The sequence below is a fragment of the Periplaneta americana genome, chromosome 1, assembly GCF_040183065.1.
Source record: "Periplaneta americana isolate PAMFEO1 chromosome 1, P.americana_PAMFEO1_priV1, whole genome shotgun sequence".
Taxonomy (NCBI): domain Eukaryota; kingdom Metazoa; phylum Arthropoda; class Insecta; order Blattodea; family Blattidae; genus Periplaneta; species Periplaneta americana.
Genome location: NC_091117.1, coordinates 35,812,123 through 35,836,253, shown reverse-complemented (window position 1 = coordinate 35,836,253; position 24,131 = coordinate 35,812,123). Strand labels below are relative to the sequence as shown.

At 37.7% G+C, this 24,131-nt stretch overlaps 1 protein-coding gene across 4 annotated transcripts in view; it reads left to right on the top strand.

Moving 5' to 3' along the window:
* The window catches only part of LOC138694604 (neural-cadherin), a 1,134,847-nt gene that overhangs the window by 981,319 nt on the left and 129,397 nt on the right, over positions 1 to 24,131 (top strand). For 2 of the 4 annotated variants that reach the window (XM_069818535.1, XM_069818517.1), the window contains exon 4: positions 274 to 438. The exons of the other annotated variants lie outside the window; for them this stretch is intronic. In XM_069818535.1, coding sequence (XP_069674636.1) covers positions 274 to 438 — 165 coding nt within the window. The remainder of the gene's footprint in view (positions 1 to 273; positions 439 to 24,131) is intronic. 4 annotated transcript variants of the gene reach the window in all.

The following is a 24,131-nucleotide window of genomic DNA, read 5'->3' as shown; positions in this document are numbered from 1 at the left end:
AATTTTTGTGCTCCCTGTATATATAAAATATCGGTATAATCTGGTTGACCGACGTCATACTCGCCATTTCGTTTCGTCTCTTGCAGCTGTGCTTTGTGAGAATTGTACCACTCGTTCGGTACCTTATAAGAGCATTTGTGTGCATCTCCAGATCGTGAAACGTGAGTGTGAATGCTGCAGCATGTTCCACATTGTTAATTTATTAACCTGTTTTGTTCACGCACGCCTTGCATGTTTGCATTGCATCTTGTTTTGTTTTCCTTGTTTCGTCAGTACGAGTTAACACTGGTAGCGTCTGACAGCTTGAATGAGAATCAGACGACCGTTGTGATCCACGTGAACGACGTGAACGACCTCCCGCCCGTTTTTAACTCCACTCTGTACCAAGCCGTCATGGAGGAAGAGTTCGCCGGCCCACATCCTTACAGACTTATGCAGGTACAGTGAATAGGACTGGTGGAGGGTTCACTGGTGTCGGGCTTACAGATTTACGCTACGTCTCATCTTTGTCCTCTACTTCATTCCTAATAGAAACATGTATGTAATTACTGTCATCCTCTGAGGAGTTTAGTGCTGAGAGGAATGCGGTTCCGACTAGTCTAGCGCGGTACTGGGAGTGGGAGGGAACAGTGACAGCGGCAGTCTGGAAGTACAATCATACTGAAACATTCGCCCAATTTACGAGAGCAGTATGCCTATTAGTTTTCTAACGTATTTTTTAGCGAGATAGAGATACAACCATTCGTACTTACGTGTTCAGAGAAGGAAAGTATTGTGGAAAATTTTATTTATTTATTTAAGTTATTTATTTACTACTTATTTATTATTTATTTTGGTGAAGTTAAGGCCATCACACCACCAGAAATACAAATACAATAAAATAAATAAAAAGAAAAATCATAATACAACTACAATAATATAAATGAAAAGAAGAATCATACTATAAAATTTAGTGATTAGTAGAATTGAATTAAATTTGTAAAGTAATCAATTTAAATATATTGTACTGCTGAACTCACTTGAGAAGTATAACTACTTGATTTTGTATTTTAAGACATCACCAACAAATGATTTTCGCATGACATTATAGGAATCTGTTTTTCACGATACCAATCACACATATTCTAAAATTCCAATAGAATAAAACCAAAAATTTTCCACAGCATGTTTCCTTAAAAATGACTTGTAACGGTGAAATATTTAATGAGTAATTCATATAATATTAACATAGCTAACATCAGGGAGAAGACTGAATATTTTTGGACGATTAATACTTCCCACTCCTCTTGGCTCGGCTTTGCTGTAGCAACAAAAGAATCTACCTGCAATCCCCCCGCACCGATGGCAAGAATACCTCGGGTCCCAGCGCTAAACTCGTCGGAGGAAGACAGTACTTACTGTTGTATATAACACTTTTTGAAACGCCCTATATCTCTTCTGGACTGTGTAGAGCCGCACAATAAATTGTACCCGGTCCAGATTCCCTTATTCATGAAAAGCCGTGCCCTTTAACCAATTTTGTCCCCTAGCGGCTATTTGACTGTTCACCATTCACCCATATGAAGCCCAGTTGTGTAGGCCTATACCAATTTACCGTCAGTCATTGCCCAAGGTGCACCATAGGAGGCTGGTCTACGCTACACCCGCTATTAGATGAGTTGATGATGGAGATTTGTTGGGATGCCACAGGGGAGCGGAGCTCCCGAGAAAACTCCTCTGTTATCTGGACCAAGGGCTTGCCCGACACAAGTAATAAATCCGGCTATACCCCGGGGATTGAACCCGAGTCCACAGGATTATGAGTCCAGCGTTCTAGCCCCTAGAATGTCGTGGCGGGTCATTAAATAATTATTTGTTTGTTTTATTTAGATATCTGTAGCTTCTATTTTTCGTTTCCAATTCACTCTGGGCTAAAGCAAGGAGATGCACTATCACCTTTACTTTTTAACTTTGCTCTAGAGTATGCCATTAGGAAAGTCCAGGATAACAGAGAGGGTTTGGAATTGAACGGGTTACATCAGCTGCTTGTCTATGCGGATGACGTGAATATGTTAGGAGAAAATCCACAAACGATTAGGGAAAACACGGGACTTTTACTGGAAGCAAGTAAAGAGATAGGTTTGGAAGTAAATCCCGAAAAGACAAAGTATATGATTATGTCTCGTGACGAGAATATTGTACGAAATGGAAATATAAAAATTGGAAATTTATCTTTTGAAGAGGAGGAGTAGTTCAAATATCTTGGAGCAACAGTAACAAATATAAATGATACTCGGGAGGAAATTAAACACAGAATAAATATGGGAAATGCCTGTTATTATTCGGTTGAGAAGCTTTTATCATCCAGTCTGCTGTCAAAAATCTGAAAGTTAGAATTTATAAAACAGTTATATTACCGGTTGTTCTTTATGGTTGTGAAACTTGGACTCTCACTTTGAAGAACATAGGTTAAGGGTGTTTGAGAATAAGATGCTTAGGAAAATATTTGGGGCTAAGAGGGATGAAGTTACAGGAGAATGGAGAAAGTTACACAACACAGAACTGCACGCATTGTATTCTTCACCTGACATAATTAGGAACATTAAATCCAGACGTTTGAGATGGACAGAGCATGTAGCACGTATGGGCGAATCCAGATATGCATATAGAGTGTTAGTTGGGAGGCCGAGACGTAGATGGGAAGATAATATTAAAATTGATTTGAGGGAGGTGGGATATGATGATAGAGAATGGATTAATCTTGCTCAGGATAGGGACCAATGGCGGGCTTATGTGAGGGCGGCAATGAACCTTCGGGTTCCTTAAAAGCCATTAAGTAAGTAAGTAAGTAAGCTTCTATTATTAGGAAAATTAAGAACTGTTTTCAGAACATAGGAGGGGTGATAGTAGGAGGAAGAATAAAGTGCATAAGATTTTTCTGATGATATAGCTTGGTTAGCAGAAGAAGAGACGATACTAAGGGATATGCTAGTGGAACTAAATGATAGCTGTGAGCAGTATGGGATGAAGATAAATGCAAACAAAACGAAAACCATGGTTGTCGAAAGAAAAATAAAGAATGCAAACGTGTGAATACTACACGAGACAGTAGAGCAAGTGGACAGCTTCAATACTTGGTGTGTAGGCCTACTGTATGCAGTAACATGAGCTGCTGCCAGAAAATCAAAAGGAGGATAGCAATTGCAAAGGAAGCTTTTAATAGAAAAAGGAGCATCATCTGCGGACATCTGGACAAAGAACTAAGGAAGAGACTAGTTAAGTGTTTTGTGTGGATCGTGGTATTGTATGGAGCAGAAACATGGACATTACGGCGAAGTGAAGAGAAGCGAATAGAAGCTTTTTGAACGTGGATATGGAGAAGGATGGAGCGTGTAAAATGGACAGACAGAATAAGAAATGAAGTTGTGTTTTAAAGAGTGGGTGAAGAAAGAATGATGCTGAAACTGATCAGGAAGAGAAAAAGAAACTGACTGGGTCACTGGCTGAGAAGAAACTGCCTGGTGAAGGATGCCCAACGGGAGAGAATTTCGGGGCAAAAGAAGATATCAGATGATAGACAACTTTAAGAAGACCAAGAGGAAGGTAGAAAATAGGAAAGATTGGAGAATGCTGGGTTTGCAATAAAACACATGTCATTAGGCAGAAAATTATGAATGAATGAACTTAGGCATTTATTCCTCTGCAATTGGACTGCTGCAAACAATCGGGGAAAGGTATCTAGAGAAAAAAGAGAGAAATGTATGTAATATTTGTAGACCTGGAAAATACTTTCCACAGAATGGATTGGAATAAACTAATGGGGATCATGAAGAAAATTGATGTGGACAGGAAGGAGTGAAGGATGTTCAGTAATCTTTATAATTGAAGAGTCCACTGCAAGAATGATGGATGTCACTTTCTTGTCGAAAATGAACCAAGACTGTCAATGCATAGCTTAAGACATATGGAATGTACATACAGAGTTATATGGCATTAACACTGATAGTCATTGTCCAGTAATAATCGGAAAATCACAGTTAAGCTTTAAGCGCTAAGCATTTCAAACTTTCAATTGCTTCTCCTGCTAAATGTATTCCAAATGACATCCAATATTGTTGCAGTGGACTCTTCAATTATGAAACGAGTCAATATTGGAATACGAGAAGGAATGTCAGAGGCAATTGTAACAGGTTAAGCTGAAGTCGATAACATAATTAGGCTTTTAAAGTTAGGAAAGTGTCTTCCTACGGCAGTGTATGGAATTAAAATCGTTAATCAGTCTAAAATGTGCGCTTTTGAAACAGTACAAAATGGTCAGATGTACAAAACTGGGCTAACGCTGCGTTCCCTAAATAAGATGATTTGGCTTATACAAAACTGATTAAAGTTGGAACGTGTAAACTATTTGAAAGGTACCGCTATGATAAGTGCTTAAAACGCAAAAAGACTTTAAGTGAACACAGCAAGGAAAAGTGTTACGATATTATACCATCGTGATGCACATTCATGCGCTTTACCTACCATATAAAACTGATTGTCAACTGCAGATCGATGGCCAGTGCCGCCATCTCTTTCTGCTCCTGTGTGTTTTGAAACAATAAAAGCAAATAGTTGTGCGGTGATTATCCTGAATTGTTAACGAAGTGGAACATATTTTCATTTCTAATCACGGCGCACCCCAATCATAAATACCACCCCTTTCAATATTACTCCTACTCATTGACATCGGCATTTGCATGTTGGAATTGACGTTGAAATTATCGACGTTTCAAGTATTGACAGTCGTGTTATAAACAGTGTTGACGTCCACTTCATCGAAGCAAAAATTAGCATGTTTCATTAAATGTAAATGTTATGTTTATGGGCAGTCTAATCAATGATATTTTACCTCGCGTTTCATTTCTCTTCACGTGATGTCGAGTGAGATTTTTAATAAAGGGTAAACCGGCGTCGACATTATTGTAAAATTATTTTATTAACTCTGTCGTCAGCTAAGTTGCTACAGCGTCTGCTTTCCACGTTGGGAACCTGGGGTCAAAACCCGGTTCGTCGAACGTGTAAATTTTTTGGTGAACATAGACGTTATTGACGGCCAGTTTTTGCGAGGTAATCCCGTTTCCCCTACCGGCCTCCCACTAATTATTGCTCCATTAATCATAAAAATTATACTAATACGATCATCTCCCTAGGAGCAACGCTGAAGACGACAGATCTACACAGTTGCGGTTCATTCAGCTTAATCATGGGGAGAAATCACTTATAAAAATTAAAAATTAAAAAAAAACTTTCAATCATGAACATTGAGAACATGTCCCTAACTTCATTGCTTGAATTGACACTCCATTCATATCCGTCGAGTATTTTCAAATACATTCTTTTAAGTAAAGCCATAAACATTAGAAATCCATCGGCGTAGCTCAATCGGCAGGTGCATTTACCTGCTGATCTGAGGTTGCGCTCGGACGTGGGTTCTATTCCCGCTTGGGCTGATTACCTGATTGAGATTTTCCGAGGTTTTTTCAACCATAATACGACTGTCATGTAATGTATGGCAAATCTGCGGCCTCATCTCCGTTTCAGTATTACCAACTGATCGACGCTAAACAACCTAGTAGTTGATACAGTGTCTTAGACTAAAGGCATGTTCTTTTTCACAAAAAAGAAACATTAAACAGTTCAATTAGTGCTACATATTAATTGAAGAAATTCACATATTAACTGCTTTAAGAAACTATCAACATTTGAAACTGCACTTAATTTATATCCATCAATGGGCTCAGATGTAGTCATCTTCTGAGTCGGTACTCGACATTCATTAAGAATATTTGAATCTGCACTTCTTTTATATTAATCAGTGGGCTTAACCATAACTCTCTCCCGAAGAGACTGTATACATTTCAGTCGGTACTGCATATTCATTGAAGAAATTCACACACTCTCTTCCCAAAGAAACTATCAACATTTGATTCTACCCAGGATTTCACACACTCTCTTTCCAAAGAAACTATCAACATTTGAATCTACACAGGAATTCACACACCCTTTTCCCAAAGAAACTATCAACTTTTGAATCTACACAGGAATTCACACACTCTCTTCTCAAAGAAACTATCATTTGAATCTACCCAGAAATTCACACACTCTCTTCCCAAGGGAACTATCAACATTTGAATCTACCCAGGAATTCATACATTCTTCTCGCAAATAAACTATCAACATTTGAATCTACCCAGGATTTCACATACCCTTTTCCCAAAGAAACTATCAACATTTGAATCTACCCAGGATTTCACACACTCTCTTCCCAAAGAAACTATCGACATTTGAATCTACACTTGTTTTACATCCATCAGTGGACTTTACAACCATCTCTTCCAAAGAAACTGTAACCATTAGCGTTGATGGTCCATACTCATTAAGGAAATTCACATATTCGCTTCCTAAAGAAACAGACACATAGCCTACCTCTGTTAGAAGCTCACAGGGTAAATAGGAGTTACGGATTTCGCCTTTTCTAGACAATCGGCATTAGTAGTAGTAAGGATGTCAGTCCTAACTGCTTGCCGCCTTTATTACCAAGAAGAAATCCTGGTGATCATTTCTTCATTTCTGTTAGAGGCTGAGTAAATCCCAGCGCCGTAAAGCGGCCGGAAGGATTAGATCGATGGTGAAAATCAATTGCCCATCGGGAATCGAACCCGCGACCTTCCGGCTTGTAGCGCAACGCCCCAATCGCTACCGCTTGTACGCATTTAGGCATGAAGCTGTATAAACACACGAAACTACTGACGGGTCGTTGAAGAAGGCATCCTTGCTGAGGAGAGTACGAAGAGAGAGATTTCTAAAATGTTATAGCACTACAGAGCGCATCAGCTGTTTTACGATCGTAAAACATGGACATAAATAACCCGACAAGAAAAGTGCATTGAGGCGGCGAAGAGGAAATTGTTGAGACCTCTCGAAGGATCCATATTTCATGTCGTAAACCTAATAAAGAAATAAGATAATTTAAGATTGAAAACTTTTCACTGAAACAGTTGGTTAGAAGACATAACAGGTATGGACCTAAATAGAATAGAGCAGCGTTTCTCAAACTTTTTTGAAATGGGGACCACTTTTTTAAGTCAGAACAGTTCCGCGGACCACCTTACTCTTGTTCCCTCCGAAAGCAAATTTATCATTTTTGTAGCACACTTTAATGCCAGTTTATTTATATTTTAAAATAGAATTAATTAATTACAGTACTTTTGTAATTATATTTCTTGTAGCCAATCACAAGTAATTTATAACAAATTCTGTGCAGTGTTGATTCCTCCCTTGCCTGTTAGCAGTTAGTTGTTTGAAATCCTTCTTATGTGGTACACGCTAATAGTTGTCCATGTCTCTGTTAAATAGTGCCCATTATAAATAATGGAAAACTGCCTTCGACCCGGATTTTTTATAAGAAAGTAACATGATGATACGCTTCATTTAGGCAGTGCTAATAGTTCAGAAGCTGTGTGTGAAGAAATATATTAATTATAGTGCCATTAAAGAAATAGCCTATCTAGTCCTAGTGGTAGCTATTCAAAGAAAAATACTTTCGTAAATATGACAAGAGTTATTTGGAACTTGGATTTACTTGGTGTGGCAATGAGAGTGAGTGCGTTGTTTGTTACGAAGTGCTTTCAAACGAGTGTATGAAACCCGCGAAATTGAAACGGCACTTAGAGATGAAACACGCAAGTGTAAAAAATAAACCTGTCGGATTTTAAAATAGGCGGAGTCTAAAATTTCTTATCATCTTCTGGAAAAACAAATAAAAAATTAATAATACAGAAACATGACCGATTTTCAACAAGTAAAGATGCAACTTGACACGTTCTATTATTGGTATACGACGTACAGTACGTCCCCATTTCAATGTGCAGACAGAGTGTCGGTAATTTGGTCCTCTGTTATGAATTCGGGTGGTCCCTGGCGGGGATATAGGCTCGGTGCCAGATATGCAGGAAAAGATGGCGAGAAACGCCACGTTCATAGTGCTTTAAATCCCTCTTTTGTTGCTGAGAGTAGAGTGGGAAGTGGGTAGACGGGTAGGGTAAGAAATTTCATAAAATATTAGTACTGGGAGAAAAAATGAAAGGCCATTGCCATGTGCCATTTCCTAACTCCGAGATTTTCTGCTATAGTGCGATATGCAATTCGTTTGAATTTTATTTTTTCTTCTGTGTTTTTTGAAGGACCATAAGGGCAGAACTGGAGGACCACAGGTGCTCCGCGGACCATAGTTTGAGAAACGCTGGAATAGAGTATATAGCATTTACGATAGTTGCAAGTACAGACCGAAAGGCCTACTACTGTGGAGTAGTGAGCAGCGTGTCTAAAGACGAAACCGGTAGGATCGAGTTCAAATCCTGGTTGGGATTTTGTCTTTCGTTCAATTCTAAGAAAATTTCAGGTAATTTTGGAGCCTCGGACTCGTTTCGCTGTAGTTAATTTCAAATTAGTTTGTCAGCATTCATTTGTCTCAGATCAACGAAGTACGTAGGGGAGAGTCGGGTAGTATCGGACATCGGGTAATATCGGACAGTGCGTTTCTTTCATCTACCACCATATGGTAGTACCTGAATGACATGGTTACGTTTCTCTAAGCGACATCACAGAAACGTAACCATGTCAATCAGGTACTATAATCGTGTGGTAAATGAAAGAAACTCACTGACCGATATTACCCGATGTCCGATACTACCCGACTCTCCCCTATATGGCACGGTGTAGTACCTTTGATTTGCACACAGATGGCATCATTCTGAGAAGGTTACAGATCTCTGATGGGGATGAAGGCTCTGAACCGGACCTGTTACAAAAAATGGTAAAATTAATCATTATCATCGGTCGTAGAATTTAACTTAATATCGAAAAAAACGAAATCTTAGACAATGGATACTGTAATTGTTGTGAATTATTTGGAACTGATAAGATGACAGATTTTTTTAACTAACTCACTTTCTCGTATTCGAAAACTGTAGATTCACTCCATTTCATCAAAATCTTTAGATCCGTTTTCAAGAGTAAATTTACAAATACACAAAAATTGTTTGCAGAATTTGGTTCCTTAACCCTTAAATTGGCAGAACTTCATTTCTCACACTAGTTTATTAAACCGTGTCGGACTGTAAAGAAAACAACTATCGCAATGTCCATATTTTATATGTTGTGCAATATTATAGTATTGTGAAATTTTAATTTTCCCACCAATTTTTTTCTATTCTATTAAAATTATTGCCTATAGCCTATTAACCTGTTATATCCTCTAGAATACATTGCCAATTTAAGGGTTGATATGGCCAAGGAAACGTTTGAGATGGGCAGGGCATGTATCACATTTGGGTGAATCTAGATATGCATATAGAGTGTTAGTTGGAAGGCCGGAGGGAATAAGATCTTTGGGGAGGCCGAGATATAGATGGGAGGATAATATTAAAATGGATTTGAAGGAGGTGGGATATGATGGTAGAGACTTGATTAATCTTGCTCAGGACAGGGACCGATTGCGAGCTTATGTGAGGGCAGCAATGAACCCCCGGCTTCCTTAAAATCCATAAGGAAGTAAATAAGTAATGTGGCCAAGGAAGCTTTTAATGAAAAAGGAGCGTTTTTGCGGAACTCTGGAGAAAGAACTAAGGAAGATATTAGTGAAGTGCTTTGTATGGAGTGTGGTATTGTATAGGGCAGAAACATTGACATTATGACGAAGTGAAGAAAAGCGAATAGAAGCATTTGAAATATGGATATGGATAAGAATGGAGTGTGTGAAATGGACAGACAGAATAAGAAACGAAGCTGTGTTGGAAAGAGTGGGTGAAGAAAGAATGATGCTGAAACTGATCAGGAAGAGGAAAAGGAATTTTTTTGGGTCACTGGCTGAGAAGAAACTGCTTATTGAAGGATGCATTGGAAGGGATGGTGAACGGTAGAAGAGTTCGGGGTAGAAGAAGATATCAGATCGTAGACTACATTAAGATATATGGATCATGAAGAGGAAGACAGAAAATAGGAATGATTGGAAAAAGCTGGGTTTGCAGTGAAAGACCTGCCCTCGGGCAGAACACTAAATGAATGAATGAATTTTCGCAAAATCGCCACCTAACCGAATTTCTTTCTCGCACCAAAAACTGTAGATTCATCTCATTTTATAAAAATCCTTAGGTCCGTTTCTAAGATAAAGTTTACAATTACATAAGAATTGCTCCTTAATAGTATCGGAAACCTCACTAATTTTGAGTTCACTAATCGGAATTCACAATAATTCGGACAGTTTTTTTTTTTTTTTTTTACACAAGGCACTCGGTGATTAATATTCCATACGTAGAAGGTATAAGTGAATGCAAAGAATGGAAAATGTGATAAATAATAATATAAATAAATAAAAATAATTTATATCAGACCAGACCGAATCTCACGGAAAACTTTTCGGTGTACTAAATGAAATTCTTAACTATAAAAATTTAATACGTATTATAAATTTCATCCCAGCTACATCTTCCGGGTAATAAATTCAAATTGCCCGATATAATACCTGTATAATTTAGGAACACTAATTGAATTTGTTGCCTGTATTCCGAATGATGTAGGCCTACATGAAGAACAGCAGCGCAAACAGACACAGACAACAATTTGTTCTTGAAATCGCAGTTTGAAATTAAAAAGCTAGTATTTTCTATGCAATTATTCTTGGACTAAAGAACTGCAGACTCATTCTGTTTTGTAATTAATGTTTTGTGTTCCATATGTTTGTAAAATAAAATGATCAAACACTAAGCTAGTAATTAAACAGCTATCCTTCGAAGAGGTCGAAAAATTCAAATATCTTGGAGCAAAAGTAACAAATATAAATGACACTTGGGAGAAAATTAAACGCAGAATAAATATGAGAAATGTCTGCTATTATTGTGTTGAGATGCTTTTGTCATCTAGTCTGAATTCAAAAAATCTGAAAGTTAGAATTTATAAAACAATTATATTACCGGTTGGTCTGTATGGTTGTGAAACTTGGACTCTCACTTTGAGAGAGGAACAGAGATTAAGGGTGTTTGAGAATAAGGTTCTTAAGAAAATATTTGGGGCTAAGAGGGATGAAGTTGCAGAAGAATGGAGAAGGTTACGCAATGCAGAACTACACGCATTGTATTCTTCACCTGACATAATTAGGAACATTAAATCCAGACGTTTGAGATGGACAGGGCATGTAGCACGTATGGGCGTATCCAGAAATGTATATAGAATGTTAGTTAGAAGGCCGGAGGGAGGCAGGCCGAGACGTAGATGGAAGGATAATATTCAAATGGATTTGAGGAGGTGAGATACGATGATAAAGATTGAATTAATTTTGCACAGGATAGAGACCGATAGCGGGCTTATGTGCGGGCGACAATGAACCTCCGTGTACCTTAAAAGTCATAAGTAAGAAGTAAGTAATACAATATCATAATATTTTCAATTGTTGAAGTAATTTTGTTCAAGTATATTTTCTATAATTCGGACTTTCAGTAAGTCGAACTGAATTTTCCCTCAATCCACCCTAAATTGATGAGGTAATATTGTATTTAATAGTATCTAATAATGTGTTATTTCCTTACTTACTTAGGCCTACATACTTTCTTACAAATGGTTTTTAAGGAACCCGAAGGTTCGTTGTCGCCCTCACATAAACCCGCCATCGGTCCCTATCCTGTGCAAGATTAATCCACTCTCTATCATCATATCCCATCTCCCTCAAATCCATTTTAATATCATCCTCCCATCTACGTCTCGGCCTTCCCAAAGGTCTTTTTCCCTCCGGCCTCCCAACACCCTATATGCATTTCTGGATTCGCCCATACGTACTACATGCCCTGCCCATTCCCATTCCGAGGCTTATTGTAGGGATTCGTAACAAGCTATTTTTTACGGTGATGGGTTGTTAGACCTTCGCCCAACCCCCAAGCTGGAGGACCACCCCTTATCAGCTGTCCACGACTGCTTATTCAATATATTCGCAGCTACCCTCCATATCTGGAGGCCGTCTCCTCTATCCGGAACCTGAGGACGCGCCATGCCGTGATGATAGGGACCCACAATACATGGTGTTATTTCCTTATTCCCTCTAATTATAATCGCCCAATATTCTATCTAAATATAATCCCCGAATATGCTAGGGACTTATTTTGGGTATCCACTTTGATTGTCAAAGCTTTCCAAAATATTTATACTACAAGCCGCAGCTGCGTTTGAGCTGTAGAGAAGAAAAGTAAACTCACTTACTTATCCTCGTTTGCAGTAGTGGATTAAACGATTTTGTTGAGTCGGTGCGCGGTAAAAAATGATAATTGCCAGCGTCTTCTTGGAGGCGTCCGGGGAAGCTGTAACTTGTGCTTAGCCCGAGGACAGGCCGCGCCATATGAATGGTGTTTGAATATTCATTCGGCTGGCTCTCCATCTCCGGCCGTGTCCACTAAGCCCTGCTCAAGTTACTCTGGAACGGCTACTGATGAAGGTCAGGGTTTTTGCTGGCTTCCCACTTAAGGGGAAAATCCCTCGAGAAAAAATACACCTGTCAAACACTTCATAATTTATACTGCAGTAACAAATTAAACAGTGGATTTAAATAGAGTTATCCTGAATGCTTTCAATCAGCTGGTGCTCTTAAGTTGCCTTTGAATATTCATCGCCTCCTTTGAGTTTGAAGAGAAATGCAGCCTTCCGTATTTTATACATAGGACTACTCATATAATATTACACCCAACTGCTGAAACAAAGTCCATAGCATTTAGGAGAAAAGAATCACAAACGATGTAAGACAGTTATAAGCAATGAAATAATTAAACAAGTCTTTAGTTTTAATTAGTCTATTTTTTATTTTAGTAGATTATTTTATGACGCTTTATCAACATCTTCGGTTGTTTAGCGTCTGAATGAGGTGAAGGTGATAATGAGTCCGAGGTCCAGAACCGAAGTTACCCAGCATTTGCTCATATTGGGTTGAGGGAAAACCCCGGAAAAAAACCTCAACCAGGTAACTTGCCCCGACCGGGAATCGAACCCGGGCCACCTGGTTTCGCGGTCAGACACGCTAACCGTTTCTGCATAGGTGTGGACTAATTAGTCTATTTAGGTTTTACTTTGTTCCTCATAGAAGCTATCCTTTATATGGTCGTCTTTCTCTTCTGTAGGGGCGTGAGCATTTATAACTACGATATCGCACCATCTACCCTTAAGTACTAAATACGATAACCTGTCACTCATAAATTCGACCTTTTTACTGCTGATTTTATTCTTTTATGTACAAAGAATCCTGTTCCTAATTGGTGAGGCTTTTGTCATCTAGTCTTCTGTCAAAAAATCTGAAAGAATTTATAAAACAGTTATATTACCGGTTGTTCTGTATGGTTGTGAAACTTGGACTCTCACTTTGAGAGAGGAACAGAGATTAAGGGTGTTTGAGGATAAGGTTCTTAGGAAAACATTTGGGGCTAAGAGGGATGAAGTTACAGGAGAATGGAGAAAGTTACACAACGCAGAGCTGCACGCATTGTATTCTTCACCTGACATAATTAGGAACATAAAATCCAGACGTTTGAGATGGGTAGGACATGTAGCACGTATGGGCGAATCAAGAAATGCATATAGAGTGTTAGTTGGGAGGCCGGAGGGAAAAAAACCTTTGGGGAGGCCGAGACGTAGGTGGGAAGATAATATTAAAATGGATTTGAGGGAGGTGGGATATGATGGTAGAGACTGGATTAATCTTGCTCAGGATAGGGACCAATGGCGGGCTTAAGTGAGGGCGGCAATGAATCTCCGGGTTCCTTAAAAGCCAGTAAGTAAGTAAGTAAGTAAGTAAGTAAGTAAGTAAGTAAGGTTTTACTTTGTTATATTGTGACCAAGAAGATTTAAATATACAGATATCTGACGCAAGCCGTTCATAAATTGTTTTAGGCATCACAGACAATACGACTAGGGGTACACACTTTTCGTCGTTGAAAGTCTCTAACTCACAGCGATTGTATTTAGTTTTAATAATTATCGAAAACAACTAAAATATTAAATAGATATAAACGGGTTGACTGATTAATATATTGACTCATACGATGCGTTTGAGTAAAGAAACGTTGACTTCTAATACGCGGATCTTTCAAGGTAGTTGATGGGTTCTATGAATATTTCGACTGCCTGTGAGGTTTCAATCTCCGGTTCTTCTTTTCGTACTCTTTAATGTCGAACTCCGATAGCAGGTGATTCTAGAAGGTTCTAGTTAATACTACTTTAAAACAGAAATATGTAATCGATTAAACATCTTATGAACCAGAATGTTCCACAGCAGTCGCTATAAAAGCTTGAATTCTGTCTTCGGTAATCATTTACGGTTCGAATCTCTGAAACTCGTAACAGCAAAAGTAAATGTTAGCAACAGAAGAATTGAATAAAAGATATTCCAGCAAGCAGTATACGTCGAAATTGTCCAGGTCCATGCGAGTTGTCATTGATGTCATATGTCGTAGACCTTTTCGTATATCACAGTCTGAATCCAACGCTTTTCATGGTCTACACAGGTTGTGACTTTCTCATGGTAGTGTCGCTAAAAGTGGCATACTCAAAATATATTTAAATAAATTAATAAATTGTGTTAAAACTCTACGTTGTCTGTTCTTTACAGGTACTTTCTTACTATGTTCGTTATTTATTCCGAATAAAACAAAACAAATTAATTTGAGGGACTGGAGGTAACCTACGTATTAAGAAATAATATGAGAAGCGCAAATGACTCGATAAAACACTATCCAATGAAAAAACGCAACTACAAGAAACATTGGAGAGCCGAAAGAGAGTAACTAATTAACATAACAGATTGACTGCACATGTTTAACATAAAATTATCACACGAAAACTAAAATTCGTAACATTCACATGACGTTGTCAGTGAACGTTATACACACCCCTGATTCCGCCTGAGAAACCATTAAATGTATGGACTGATATTTGGATTGCCTAAACAAAAATGAATGGCTTAAATCAGACATCTTGTAAAATTTAACAAATTTACAAAAATTAATGGGATACTAAAAAGAACATTTAAAAGCTTATGATAGTATTCCTTTATAAAAATTGTGGGAAATTTTAGACAACAGTAGGTTAATAACCAAATAACTAAAGCTATTAAACAGTTATATTATAATTCTTCAGCCTAAGTAAAATTAAGTAATAGATTATCGGATGGTTTCTGTGTCACCAAAGGTTTACTTCAATGTTGTTGTCTTTCGATAGCAAAATGGAATTGATAATATGTGAAAATAGAATGCATACTTTACTATTCGCTGATGATCAACTAATAAAAGTCAATAATTATGATGATCTGGAGTATATTACGACGAAATTATAGGAATATGAAAATTGGGGACTAATAATAAAAAAACTTATTATATGGCAATTAGTGAAGATGTAGCTAAGAGATTTAGAATCAGAAGAAAGAAACGAAAAAATTAAAGGATGTGTAGAATTTAAATATTTAGGAATTAAACTAACGAAAGATGGTAGACATGGAAATGAAATAATTGAAACAATAACAAAAGGAAGAGCAAAAATAAGGATGTTAAATTGAATTTTATGGGACAAACAAATTTCAAAAACAAAATAAATATATGCAAAACAATAATCAGAAGTACAATAACTTATGATGCAGAAACATGGATACTAAATTAAAAGACAAAACCTAAACTGACCTCCACTAAAATGGATTTTTTAAGAAGAGCAGCAGGTGTTCAAGGTTAGCTAGGATCAGAAAAAGAGGATATTAATCGACGGGTGGAATATCAACGTTTTATTTTACATTATGTATATAATAAGTAGCTGACACAAGCCCCCCAAACAAATCTGCATGTTGATTTTAATTAGAATTGAATTGTGTCCAGTTGAGATGTTAAAATACGAGTATGTTTGGGAAAGATAGAAAGACTGATGTAATATTTAACCCCATCACAGGTCAGAAAGAAGACTGTGAAGCCAAATCTGGACTGTTATGTTGATTTTAATTAGAATCGAATTGTGTACAGTTGATATGTTAAAATATATTTGGGAAAAATGCAAAGACTGATGTCATGCTAAACCCAATCACAGGTCAGAAAGAAGACTGTGAATCCAAATCTGGACTGTATGTTGATTTTAATTATAATTGAATTGTATCCAGTTGAGATGTTAAAATATGTTTGGGAAAGATGCAAAGACTGATGTAATACTCAACCCCTCACTGCAGGTCAGAAAGAAGACTGTGGATTCAGATTTGGACTATAATGTTGATTTTAATTAGAATTGAATTGTATCCAGTTGAGATGTTAAAATATGTTTGGGAAAGATGCAAAGACTGATGTAATATTCAACTCCTCACTGCAGGTCAGAAAGAAGACTGTGGATCCAGATTTGGACTATAATGTTGATTTTAATTAAAATTGAATTGTATCCAGTTGAGATGTTAAAATATGTCGGAGAAAATACAAAGACTGATGTAATACTCAACCCCATCACTGCAGGTCAGAAAGAAGACTGTGGATCCAGATCTAGACTGTAGGTTAATTTTAATTAGAATTGAATTGTGTTTAGTTGAGATGTTAAAATATGTCTGGAAAAGATACAAAGACTGATGTAATACTCAACCCCATCACAGGTCAAAAAGAAGACGCCAGATCTGGACTGTATACTGATTTGAATTAGAATTGAATTGTATCCAGTTGAGAAGTTAAAATATGTTTGGGAAAGATACAAAGACTGATGTAATACTCAACCCAATCACTGCTGGTCAGAAAGAAGATTGTGGATCCAGATCTGGACTGTATGTTGATTTTAATTAGAACTGACTTGTGTCCAGTTGAGATGTTAAAATATGTTTGGGAAGATACAAAGACTGATGTAATACTCAACTCCATCATAGGTCAGAAAGAAGATTATGGAGCCAGGTCTGGACTGTATGTTCGTTTTAATCAGAATTAGATTATATCTAGCACCGAGACTGAGATGATGAAACACGTTAGAAAACGGACAATAGTTGCAAGCTGACAAGCCCGAGGTAAACTCTGGGATGGGTCTCATGAGGCATTTATCTTTTTACACATAATTAACAGCGGAGTTGGGTCGAGGTTGTAATTATCGCGTTTTCCACAGAGGCGGGCAGTCGTCGTGGTTTTACATGGCTGTTGTGCTCGTGAAACTCCCTCTTTAATTTAGAAACAGCCTCATTTGGAATTGTCGAAGTAATGCCGCCCAGGCCGACATGTAATTCGGAATTCAGAGTGTGTTCAAATGATGTGTTCCCGTTAATTCAGGGGCTACTGCAGTGGAATTAAACCGGCGATAATCGACATTCCATATATTACGATTTCAGTAGCGGTCCGACGAGTTTACTAACTACTTCAACTCGTAGACTGAAATTAGTACTGCTACATGACACACCAAAGAGGTGGCTTTGTAGGAAAAAGTGTGTGTGGAGGTGAACAAATGAACGCCAAGAGCAATAAACTGTCTATTAATTTGTTTCGTCCTTCACATACACATAAAGCAGTTAGATTCAACAGGTAACCTATTACTAAATCTAAATATCTCATACTTCATATTATATTTAATTATAATAGAGTGGATCGGGGGAAGATGCCTAACTTTTTTTTGATTGAAAATTTAAGATACTGTTCATTTAGTTTCGATTTTCATATTGAAATATCAAAGTCTGGAAGGTATTTTGAAATAATATTTTGGTACAAAACAGAAAACATTAATTACCTTGTTTATAGTATGTACAAGTTTTCTTACCTGCACTGTAGGCATCTTTCCCCGATAGTCGGGTAAGATGGCAAATGCAATTAACACATTTACTGATATATGTATTTTACCTGAACTTAGTTTGATACATGTATATAACATAACTGACTTAATCTAAAGCTCATGGACACTTTTTCACTCGTTTATCACTACTTAGGAACACAATCATTGCACATATTTTATTTCCGTGTGCAAGACTCGTGAAATCACTTCTTGCACACAACGAATTCAACACAGTACACCTAGTAGTTGATCCAGTGTCGTTAAATAACCAACTGAAAAAACAGTACATTTTTTGTCATCAGTCTTTTTTTAGACGGCGTTTAAGGGTACGGTAAGGAATCCCGTATGCTTGCAATGCTCTAAAACAGTTCATTCCCTCGGTTATAACATGTTCCATCGCAAGTTGAAGACTGTCCTCAATCCACTGACTTCTATTAGAGGATCTTACGTAATGTTTACACATTTCCTGCAATAAAACAAAAAATAAAACTCTTGCAACAAGTTGTCATCTTACCCCGAAAAAAAAGTTATCATCTTTCCCAAGTATCGGGGTAAGATGTCTAGTGCTGTGACGCAACCTAAGATGGCGGAACAAGGTCGTTGGTTGTTAACAATACAAACTTTAGAACCTTTACTACAATATCCATTACAAAAGTTTGACAGTTATTACGAATTCAAGAGTGTATTAAAATTTTAACATACCTTTACAATTATTTCCTATCAGAAAAATGAGCTGTTTTCTTGCGTTTCTTCTTCTCACAACAAGAACACGTGGCAAAATGAGTTAGCTTCCACTCTACAGACTTCAACTGTCTCTGTGATCATGAAGACATGCGCGTGGCGTTCTCTTTTGGAAGAATGTGAAACTACAAAGAAATAAGCATCTTCCCCCGATAGTCATCTCCCCCGATTCACTCTATATAGATTATTTATCTGGCTATTCGGATAGTTCTGCAGCAATTAAATTACCAGCATAACAAATTCAGTAAAGTAACTTAATTATTCTCTCAGACTCCAATGCTGCAATGCGTAGTATTGCAATCCTCAACCTCAAGTAATTTCCCATAGTTTACATTATGTAAATTCGGTACTACCTAAAAAGCGAATGTGTTCAGATAGATTCACTCACTGTAGGGCACGGCATTAAGAACAGAAGCAATGCTTCTCTTCCTCTACCATTTTAAACATACAGGAAACACATTCATAAAATGTGTCTCTTCTAATGTGAAGCCTCGTCCAGTTCCAAAGGGAAAACATTAAGGCAAAAATATTCAAGTTAATATCCGTCATGAGCCTTGCACACATGGATACAAGCATACAAACTTCTTTACACATTGAGTAACATTTTCTTAAAGAGTTATAGCGCGGCATGCAGCACGAATGTTTTGTTTTAAATCCGCAATTGAACGTGGGCGTGTGTTGTACACAACAGAATTAAGGTATCCCACAGAAATAAGTCAAGGCATGTTATATCTAGGGACCATGGAGGCCATTCCATAGGTCCTTCAGGACCGGTCCATTGTCCGGGAAGGTTCGCATCAAGACACGTACACCGAGGAGCTCCGTCTTGATGATAGTAAGACTTTTGACACAATACCTTTGGCATATCGTTAACATACGATTTCAGCAAGCCTTTTAGGAGTTTGAGATATCATTCGGCGTAGGCACATCCTTCGAGGAACATTGGTTCAATTATGTGTTGTCCGTGTATCACGCATCACAGTGTTAATCAGGAATCCGTATAGGTATGAACGTCTTGTGCTGTGTGGGGATTATCTTGCGCCAGTATATCATGTTGTACCGTTATCATAACCATTCAGATGGAAGCATGCTTCAATAAACATGATACCCGCACCCTTAATTTCATTGTTAATTATTTAGGCACATAATTTCTCTCGACGACGATCAGTACCGCCGTTTTTCCCTGCACAAACTGAGTTTTATAAGAGTAAAAATTATGACGTTACAAAACACGATGCAGAGAAGTTTCGGGAATTGCAATTTTATATCCAATGATTCGCATAAATCGTGTGGAATTTGCTGTTACCTTAACAAGTACCGACACATCTCCTTCACTAGTCTTACGTCTTCGCATACCTGAAACAAAGATTAATTATCACAGATGAGATTAGAAATTTTGGACATCCTGTATAATTACAGTATTAATTCTGTAGTGGAATAATAGGGTAAAAAAGATAAATCATACAAGTGTCGAACTCTGAATCTCTCCTTCACTAGTCTTACGTCTTCGCATACCTGAAACAAAGATTAATTATCACAGATGAGATTAGAAATTTGGGACATTCTGTATAATTGTAGTATTAATTCTGTAGTGGAATAATAGAGTAAAAAGATAAACTATACAGATGTCGAACTCTGAATCTCTCCTTCACTAGTCTTACGTCTTCACATACCTGAAACAAAGATTAATTATCACAGATTAGATTAGACTTTTGGGACATCCTGTATAATTGTAGTATTAATTCTGTAGTGGAATAATAGAGTAAAAAGATAAACTATACAGATGTCGAACTCTGAATCTCTCCTTCACTAGTCTTACGTCTAGATTCTACAGTAAGCTCTCGCGGCTTAACGGGAGGATGCGGACGGTGGTACATTAAATTAAGAGAATTTTCATACCTTACATAATTAATGTAGCCCATATTTTCTACGAGTGTGTGGTTCATTCTGACAAGTTACTAGCGGTAACATGGATTAGGAAGCCGTGATGTTAAGACAGCCCCTTTGTCGTCGTCTCTGCAAGGTAAGTACAGATATTTCACTGCTAAAATAAGAGCATCAAGAGGACGCAGTTCATTTGTTTTTTCTTTCTCGCAAGTGCAGGTGACAGAAGCATGTGTGCCGCCGTGCTGTGCTGCATGTGGTCTCACTATTCATGTGTCTGCATGCAGCCAACTGGTGTTAAACGCTTGTTAATGAATTTTTAATATAACAGTGTATAATTAATGTTCAGGTTTGTGTAAAACATTGTTGATAAATTATTAACATGTGTTAAAAATTCAAGTAACAGCTTCACGATTGTGTTATTAAATTCAGCTTTAATTGAAAATAATGTTTCCCGTGTACACGCCAACAGACGGAAAGTACAGTTAACATTTCTTAAACACGACACGCGAATGTGATAGTTTTTTTTTTTTCGGATAGTCGATATTATTGGATACCAGACAGGGTTTGGAATTGAACGGGTTACATCAGCTTCTTGTCTATGCTAATGACGTGAATATGTTAGGAGAAAATCTACAAACGATTAGGGAAAATATGACAGTTTTACTTGAAGCAAGTAAAGCGATAGGTTTGGAAGTAAATCCCGAAAAGACAAAGTATATGATTATGTCTCGTGACCAGAATATTGTACGAAATGGAAATATAAAAATTGGAGATTTATCCTTCGAAGAGGTAGAAAAAATCAAATATCTTGGAGCAACAGTAACAAATATGAATGACACTCGGGAGGAAATTAAACGCAGAATAAATATGGGAAATGCCTGTTATTCTTCCGTTGAGAAGCTTTTGTCATCTAGTCTGATGTCAAAAAATCTGAAAGTTAGAATTTATAAAAACAGTTATATTACCGGTTGTTCTGTATGGCTGTGAAACTTGGACTTTCACTTTGAGAGAGGAACTGAGATTAAGAGTGTTTGAGAATAAGGTTCTTAGGAAAATATTTGGGGCTAAGAGGGATGAAGTTACAGAAGAATGGAGAAAGTTACACAACACAGAACTGGACGCATTGTATTCTTCACCTGACATAATTAGGAACATTAAATCCAGACGTTTGCGATGGGCAGGGTATGTACACGTATGAGCGAATCCAGAAATGCATATAGAGTGTTAGTTGGGAGACCGGAGTGAAATAGATCTTTGGGGAGGCCGAGACGTAGATGGGAGGATAATATTAAAACGGATTTGAGGGAGGTGGGACATGATGATAGAGACTGATTAATCTTGCACAGGATAGGGACTGATGGCGGGCTTATATGAGGACGGCAGTGAACTTTCGGGTTCCTTAAAAGCCATTTGTAAGTAAGTAAGTATGTAAGTCGATATTATTTTGTCATCATCTTTCATACATAGTCTTTTGACTCTCCGTCTTTATTCTTGTAAGGATTAAAAACCAAAATTTACTTCGACGTCATCTTCATCATCATCATCATCATCATCATCATAATCGTTATCATTTACTAGTAGGCTATTAGTTAGTCATAGGTGCCAACTTACTTACTTACTGCTCTATGCTCTAGCGTTTGCTACCCATTACTTATACGCTTGCTCCCATTTGCACTCCATATGACTCCACATTCTGAATTTTCTGTCCTCTCTCAAATACACTCCCGAATTTCTCCAATGTAGGCTAGTTGTCGACTACTGATTCTTGCCCAATTAAGAATGTGGCCTGGTTCGTTATGAAATCCTATTGAGAATTTGCTTCATTAAATGAAACGGATGCAGTCTCCATTGACTCTCTCAATAGGTCTTTTCTTTTTAAGAAATGTAAACATTATGTCATCCTACACTGAAGGTATCCCCGTAACATGCCATGAAGGCACTTGGGGGGCATGGAGGTAGAGCACCATGCTTTCCATGACCTCGGCACTAGAATCAGGTGGTGTGGTCGGCACCACGCTCTGACCGCCTTTTACCCCCGGGAAGGACCCGGTACTCAATTTTATAGGAGGCTGAGTGAACCTCGGGGCCGTTCTGAAAGTTTGGCAACGAGAAAAAATCCTATCACCACCTGGGATCGAACCCCGGACCTTCCAGTCCGTAGCCAGCTGCTCTACCAACTGAGCTACCCGGCCGCCACTGTATATTCTGTAACTATTTTAATTAAAAATATATATTAAATTTGCTAAACAAAACTAACACCGAAAACTACGCCAATAAAAATAAAGCACGCCTACCTAACTTCTTAACTTCAATAATCAAGACCGAAAAAAAATGCCTACGACTTTAGCGATATAGACGTTATTGGTCTGTTTATTGGTGCAAGAGGAACCATCACCACTCGTCTCTTATCTTTTTGCAAACGCTTTCAAATACAAACTACCATCATAAAGATGTAGTTATTGAGTCATTGAAGCTATCAGTTTAGTTCCACGACATCTCTTTATTCCACGCGAAGCGCTCCCTTTCTAGTACCACTATCTTTATTATTTTATCACATTACATTTTATATTTCTCACTTATTGTATAAAATTCCTGGTTTATTATCATGTTTTATCTATTATAATCTTTTTCCCCATTATTCTTTGTCATATGACAACGTCACAAGTTGAGGAAGACATAAATTTCAGAATATTTTTCAGACGGCTTAAATTTGAACCAATCAAGATCGGCCGGAAGACCACCAACCTTCACGGAAACAACTACCTACCTGAAAATCTAAATAACCGAATGTATTTTGATTACTGAAAAGTGATATCAAATTTAACTACAGTATTGTATAAGTTACAGTATATTTTTAGTTAAAGAAATCTGAAATCTCCGAAAAGAGGGGGGGATAAATCTTGGGGAGATCCCCCACCGGATCACCCCCTGAATTCATCACTGTTTCAGAGACGCTCTACAGTCATCATTACTGAAGTTGTACAGTAATAATAAATTGAGATACACAAGAAATATAACAATATTAATGTAAAAACACACTCAGACTTGTCTTGTAGCCGACTTCGTTAACATTATGTATCCGTCTTTTTTCTATTTATTTTACGACGCTTGATCAACTGCTATGGTCATCTAGCGTCTGAGTGAGATGAAGGTGATAAAGCCAGCGAAATGATTCCAGGGTCCAGCGCTGAAAGTTACCCAGCATTTGCTCTTAATCGATTGAGGGAAAACCCCGGAAAAATTTCAACCAGGTAACTTGTCCCTACCAGGATTTGAACCCGGGTCCGCTCGTTTCACGGTCTGGCAGGCTAACCGTTACTCCACAGTCGTGGTGACATAAAATAAATCCAAGTGTTAAAAGAATGTTTAACTCTGTAAAAAAAAAAAATTAGGCGCCACAAAAACTTTCGGGCGTCATGGCGACCTGACGCCCGGGATTTGTCTACCCCTGGACTTATCGATATTTTCGCTAACGATGGGTTCATTAGAACTTAAGATGTGAAGTTTTTGTATGGTGTATTTGATCGGAATACATTTATAAACCATTTCTCAGGTACATTTTAAGTAAAGAACTCATTTAATCAGATGTAGCTCAAAGAAAGTCCGTAAAGATTAATGATCGTTCGGTGGGAGTCTAGAAGGCAGCGTAGGATTTGATAGAGTCAGAAGTTCAGTGTAAGGTAAACAAACTTGATTAA